Genomic DNA, 6631 nt, shown 5'->3' with positions numbered 1-6631 from the left:
AATCAGAACTTGATAGATTTTGATATGGGTCTCTTTACCTTATTCATGTTTATTACAATTTTCTGTTCTATGGGCAGTACTATGAAGTCTTCGAATGTGGAGCTTCCTTGCAATGGGGCCAGAGCTACATCACCTTGAAGACAAAAATATTAGCTCTTCTCCAGCCTAGTTCTCTGACCAATGCAATTTGCACCTTATGTTTCTAACTTTACAAAATATATGGACCGTTGCACCAGAATGAGTCCCTATTAAAAATAAAAATTCAAATCACATTGAAAAATTAAATTATGAAACATAGTGAAATAGATGCTGTTACATAGTTTTGATTTCAGAGAACATTAGTAAGCTCTGGTAGATGAGCTAAATCATATGCTAAAAAGATTTACTGAACAGATGAACTCCCATTGGAAGAAAGAAATAAGAAATAAGAAAAAAAATAAATGATTAAGAAGTTAATAATTGAAAAGGCCAAACAAAAAAATGGTATTTAAATCTTCACTGTTTCCAGGGCAACCTTCCCACTCTGGAAGCATTCAAAGTTGATAGCAGCATAATTTTTGAGCTTCCTGTACTGCTGTGGCCTTTCTTCATCAATTAAACCTTTAACTGGTTCAATCTCTACTTCTGCATTAGGCAAGTGGAACACTGCCACAGATATTCTGTCTCTTTGTGAACTTGTTGATACCCTGTGCATTGGGCTCTTGAAGATTCCATTACTCATTATCTGCATTAAATTATGACCAGATTCTTTACTCTCTTAGCTCTAATCACTTGCATTAACATATGCTAATGTGAAAATTAAAAAAAATACTTTTACTAATTATATTTATAAAAATATAAAATAGTTAAACCGATATAAAATTTATTAAAATTTTAATAAGTCATAAATTATTATATAAGAATAGTCATTTCATCTTTTTACTTTCACTGTAAAGATAATAAACTTTCATCAGTATTAATATATAATAGATAGAATACTGCAAACTCGACAACTCCTAATTTATACAAATTAGAATTCTAGCTAAATCAACTCGAGTGCTCCTAATTCTCGCAAATGAAAATATTAACTAGATCAATACCTTGAAATGCGACATCCGGATGATTTAATTTGTAACGTCATTTTCAACACAAATGGAAAATGAGAACCTACTTTCAATTAATAATGCTAAAGAATCATTCAATATGTATTGGCTCCTTGAATTCATGGCTAAAACATTCGTCATTTAGTGTAGAACCAACCAAAATATTAGATATTAGATTAAAATTATGTAACCGCCCTTGATTACAAAAATACATGGTCCAACATTATGTGAAGCAATTTGGAGTGCCAAAAATTCCAAGTACCTGCATTTGATCGCCGGCATTGACAACAAATGCATGAGGGATAATGGGTACTCTAAACCATTGATCATCTTTAAATATTTGAAGACCTTCCACATCTTTGTCTTGTAATAAAATGGTTATAGCTGATCCATCTGAATGAGCTTTAACACCAAGAACTGAGTCTGGTCTTGGACATTTAGGATAGTAATTAAACCTTGCTGCCATGTGTTCATGGCCTTCATATTGTTTCAAGAAACAATCCTCTTCTAGATCCAGTGATCTTGCCGTGGCCTTAAGGAGAAGCTCCACTATTTGCTTCATTTTTTCTGAATATTCATTCAGTACTTCTCTGCCAGATTTAGGCAATTTCATGAATCAGTAATTGAAAAATCATTATTAAGATTGATTTTAAGAATATAGATTCAAATTGTCTAATCAGTTTTTGTTCAATAGTACTAGAGCCGTTTTCTTAAAATAAAAATTTACAGTTTGACTTCACTAAAATTTAAATTTTATCCCATCTGAGTTCATAATAAAAGAAAAAATTGAAAATTTATTGAGTTTTCTTTTTTTGAAAAAAGTAATCCCCAAGAATAAACCTAAAAGTTTTGTTATTGGTTATAATCTCAATGCCAAGACAAATAAGAAATAAAAATACTAGTACCTAAATTCACTTGGATTGGTTGGCCAAAGTTGAAGCTTTCTTGAATCTTGTGGGATTAGATTTAGAAACAGGCGATCGGACCAGTCATGAACTTGCTTATCTGAAAGAACAGGATCATTTCCATATCCTTCAATGTCATTCACTGCCCGAGCATACTTCTGTTTCTCCATTGTTGGAAGTGCAAAGAATTGTTTAGTTACTTCTCGTATCTTGTCGAGGAATGAACTTGGAATCCCATGACCTGTAGCCTGCAATTTAAGTCATCATAAACCAATTTATTGGAAATGAAATCTTGCAGGCATTGTAAATATATTGAAGAAAATAAAAACCTGGAAGCAACCCCAAGAACTGAGTGCTTCTTTAAGTTTGTCAAGCTCTTCTGCTCCTTTAGAAGAGAGTGAAGATAGTAGACTGAGATCAATGACAGGAATTGAGACTGATGGAGGAGAAGGATTTAGAATATCTTTGATAATATATCTTGCATGGGGTTCATCCCCATCAATAGACATTTCTTGCACATACTTGGACATGATGATGATGGGTTGATTACTATGCTAAAATTACAAGTGATTACTATATCTATAGAAAGATTTTTCTTTTCCTTTTTCAAGAAAATATAGGTATATAGCTAGATTGTTGAAGGAATATATGGGGAATATTAGGAGCATTGTTATAGATTATGCCTTGAAATAAACGACAGGTCAAATTTAAAAATAGAAGGATTTGTCAGGACGTTTTATAATATCAATTACATAAGGCCAACCAATAGTGACAATGACAATAAAAATATTTTAATTGTCTTGAATCAGGTGGAAATTGCCCTCCAGCAGTGGAATTGATTCTTCAATTCAAATGATTAAAATAATGATTGTGTCAAATATTAATTTATTTCTTTAAAAAATATTATAATTATTCTATTAATAAAAATTAACAAATTCATTTTAATATAAGAGATAAAAATACATATCAAATATTAAAAAATAGTTAATTATAAAAATACATATAGTTTTCTTCTCCAGATGTAATGGTTTTAATACAACCAAAACCCATTCACTAATTACAAGTTAATTATGCACATAGACAAGCACTATTTAGGCCCCAATCCAAAACATAAGTAGAAGTAAAGATATTGCCAGCGAGGGAAACTCTGTAAACTTCATTTCGTTCTGCCACATATGATAGGTAAATCATCTTGATATTATACCAGGGATGCATTCGCTTTTACCATCTCCAGTGGTGACTTTCCTTGGAAAAGGCTGTCATAGTAGAATCCACGATAATTTTTTAGGTTCCTGTACTGTTGTGGTCTATTTTCATCTATCAGACATTGAACTGGTCCAATTTCTACCTCATATTTGGGTAAGTGGAATACTGCAACTGATACCCTTTCCTTCTTTGATTCCACTATTACTCTGTGCATTGGGCTCTTGAAGATTCCATTACTAATTATCTGCATAAAATTATTCACCAAATTTTAGTATCAAATGATTACATAGTAAATTGAGAGACTAGTGCTTTCAATAGTCAACAATATAAGATAAGATCGTGCACTTGTTAATTCGGACAAGTAATGATCGATAAAACCATTCAAGCACCATTTTCAGTAGTCAAAATTTGATACCTGCATCTGATCGCCAACATTGACAAGTAAGGCATCAGGAATTGTAGGAACTATGTACCATTGACCATCTTTGAGAATTTGAAGGCCTTCCACTAGTTTATCTTGTAAAAGAATTGTAATTCCTGATCCATCCGAATGAGGTTTACAGCCTGATCTATCTGACGATCCTGAAGTTGCTGCAGGATAGTAATTAAACCTCACTCCAATCAGTTCTTCATCTTTATATTGCTTCAAGAAGCAGTCATCTTCCAAGTTCAATGACCTTGCCATGGCTTTAAGCAGAAATCTTGATTTGCTCTTCATTATGGCCGAGTATTCCTTCACTACTTCTCTGCAAGATTTCCAACAGCTTGTTGATCAGTACAAATCTATATACAACTTACTCAAATTGAAATATACACCTACTGCCGGACTTAACCTATGGGTGCAGGCAACACTTCTTTTGAGACATAAGCAATGGTTTTCAAAACAAAGGCAACAATTAATATCAAACGACAATATTTTTCTATTTTTCATTTTTTATTTTGAAGCAATTTTTTATCAAATGAATGACAGAAATTAACAAAAAGTATTACCAGTATATGATGGAAACAAAAATTACCTAAAATCACTAGGGTTGCCAGGCCAACGTTCAAGCCTTCGTTCGGCTTCTGGGGCTGCTTTAAGTAGAATGCGTTCAGATTGATCAAATATGATTTTGCGAGAAACATTTGGGTCATTGCCATAGCCTTCAATATCATTTGCTTCTCGACCATACTTTTGTTTCTCTTCTGTTGGAAGTGCAAAGAATTGTTTGCCAATTTCGTGTACTTTGTCAAGAATCGAACTTGATATTCCATGCTCTATAGCCTACAAATTTAACAGCCATCAAATTCAAACACCTTGTAAGCTAAAACAACATGGCATCAACGTCCAAGGCTAACCAGTACACATGAATAAAAATTAGGTAAGACTTACCTACTCCTGGAGCGAAGCCAGATTCTAAAATTAAAAGGTGAAATTACATTAACTGAAAAATTAACAAGAACAAGAGGGGTCATAAATATCTTTAAATGGGAAGTTATTATGTTTCCATTACGCATGGAAAATTTAGCTTTATGCATGCCACTAAGAATAGATGAATAATATGAAATCATTTATATTTATATTTATATGTTGGTTGATTAATACTTACCTCAATCATATATATTAATAAATCTGCGTTACTATTCTATTTAGCTCTTTGTATAGATAGAAATAGAAGTAAATATATTTGGGAAAGAATTCTCATAACCTGAAAGCAACCCCATGAAGTAAGAGCCAATTTCAGTTTTTCATGTTCAGCTTCTTCTTCCTTGGAACACATGGATGATAGTAGACTGATATCAATAATAGGAGCTGGAACAAACGGAGGATGATGAGAATTAAAGGCAATTTCTTTGTGAGGAAAATCATCACAAGCAATAATAGATTTTCCTTGATCAAGTTTAGAGAGTGAGGCTGAGGAGGCATGTGGTACAGCTGGTTTAGCCAGCCGAACAACCCTTTGCATATATTGATGTGGTAGAAGATAATTAAAGCTTGAACCTCCGAGGCAAAAAGGAGCAACCCTTCCAGCCATGATATGGAAATCAATTCCAATGCCCAACTGCCAATGTCTCTATTTATGCGCATATTACACAATACTTTGAAAATATATAAATAAATAACGATAATTAAAATAAAATAAAAATTCAGAATTTTCAGAATCCTAAATTGACTAGTTCTTAATTATCCTACTGAATGCATGCATGTATTATTTGATTGGTACAAGTTAAGTTGGTCATCTCAGCTATCAATTTTTCATGTGGCCAATCGATGATTATTGGGACAGCATTAATATCAAACATTTTAAGCTTGTTATAGTTATGTTGATGTAGCACGTACAAGAAAATGAAAACCGAGAATAATATTTTGGACCATTCAATGCACTGTTTATCATTAAATTCTCAAATGCACAATCTAGTAAAACAAATCACCAAATGCAAATTCATTATTTAATTGAGGCGGCTTGTTTATTTTTTTTTATAAATCGTTTGTTTAGTTTGGTGAATAAGAATTATTTCCTTCATGTGTACCAAACTGCAATAACTATTAGAATATTAACAACGTCTAATTACCTTAAAAATCCCAAGCTTTTTAACTTTTTAATAATTTTATGGCGTTCTAGAAATGCTCATTCTTTATATTTCTTTACTAAAATACAATCCGGTCACCGCAACAACAAAAATACGACAGTTGAATAACTAACATGGTTTTAAGTGTTACAAATTTTTTTAAGAATGCTGACTCATTTAGTGAAAGCTGAGTTAGCCAAATATCTAAAAACGTACCGTTTGTAAGCTGTGAGAATTCTTTAACCGTAGAAATCTTAGAAAAGAAAATTTACACTTTACAAACATAATCTTTTCCTATTTTACACTCATTTTGACATGCTTTACGGAGAGAGAAGCTTTAACGTTTAGGGCTTGTGGTCTCTGTTGGTTGTTCACTGTTCAATTTGCTGCTGGAAATAGTTGGAATTGTTCGATTTTGGAGGAGTGAGACAAAGCACAATCACCATTGTTTGTTTATTGTGAAGCTTTCCACACTATACAGATAACAAAGTTGACAGGTAAGCCTTTTGAATATTTATTTAATACTAATGTGGTGTAGCAATGGTGGTTTTAAGTTGTAGAAAAGAGTTCTAGAAGTTTGGGAAACATAAATAATAATTTATTATTGACTTATGTTATGGTTTCGAAATGAGGTAACATTTTTGCAAGGTACTAGTTTACTATAGAACTCAACCATAGTTACTCTAGGGTAGTAATGGTGGTTGTTTGTCAAAAATTGACACCGATTATTATTTTTATCACATGCAGCATAGATTTTTTTATTGTGGAGCTCCACCATGGTGGGTTGTTTTCGAAAATTAACGAGATATCTTGACCTTTAACTGTTTTCGTGAATCTACTCTTACCTTTAAAACTTATCAATTTTGTCCACCATGTTTGCGTATTGTA

General features: G+C 32.4%; 2 protein-coding genes across 2 annotated transcripts; both read right to left on the bottom strand.

The window, feature by feature from the left end:
- Positions 1 to 248: 248 nt before the first annotated feature.
- Positions 249 to 2583, bottom strand: LOC112536927 (protein SRG1-like). Its single transcript, XM_048371667.1, has 4 exons — positions 2317 to 2583; positions 1988 to 2235; positions 1345 to 1672; positions 249 to 724 (listed from the first exon to the last, which is right to left on the bottom strand). Exons 1-4 carry the CDS (start codon positions 2515 to 2517, stop codon positions 488 to 490), a joined length of 1014 nt encoding a protein of 337 aa, XP_048227624.1. The 5' UTR covers positions 2518 to 2583; the 3' UTR covers positions 249 to 487.
- A 351-nt stretch (positions 2584 to 2934) lies between these two features.
- LOC8277622 (protein SRG1) lies at positions 2935 to 5235 on the bottom strand. Its single transcript, XM_015728056.3, has 4 exons — positions 4882 to 5235; positions 4210 to 4457; positions 3609 to 3939; positions 2935 to 3437 (listed from the first exon to the last, which is right to left on the bottom strand). The coding sequence occupies exons 1-4, from the start codon at positions 5206 to 5208 to the stop codon at positions 3186 to 3188; spliced, it is 1158 nt and encodes a 385-aa protein (XP_015583542.3). The 5' UTR covers positions 5209 to 5235; the 3' UTR covers positions 2935 to 3185.
- Between the last annotated feature and the right edge of the window lie 1396 nt (positions 5236 to 6631).

The sequence above is a fragment of the Ricinus communis genome, chromosome 3 (assembly GCF_019578655.1).
Source record: "Ricinus communis isolate WT05 ecotype wild-type chromosome 3, ASM1957865v1, whole genome shotgun sequence".
Lineage (NCBI taxonomy): Eukaryota > Viridiplantae > Streptophyta > Magnoliopsida > Malpighiales > Euphorbiaceae > Ricinus > Ricinus communis.
Note: the sequence above shows the minus strand (reverse complement) of the source record. Positions and strands in the feature narration are given on the sequence as shown.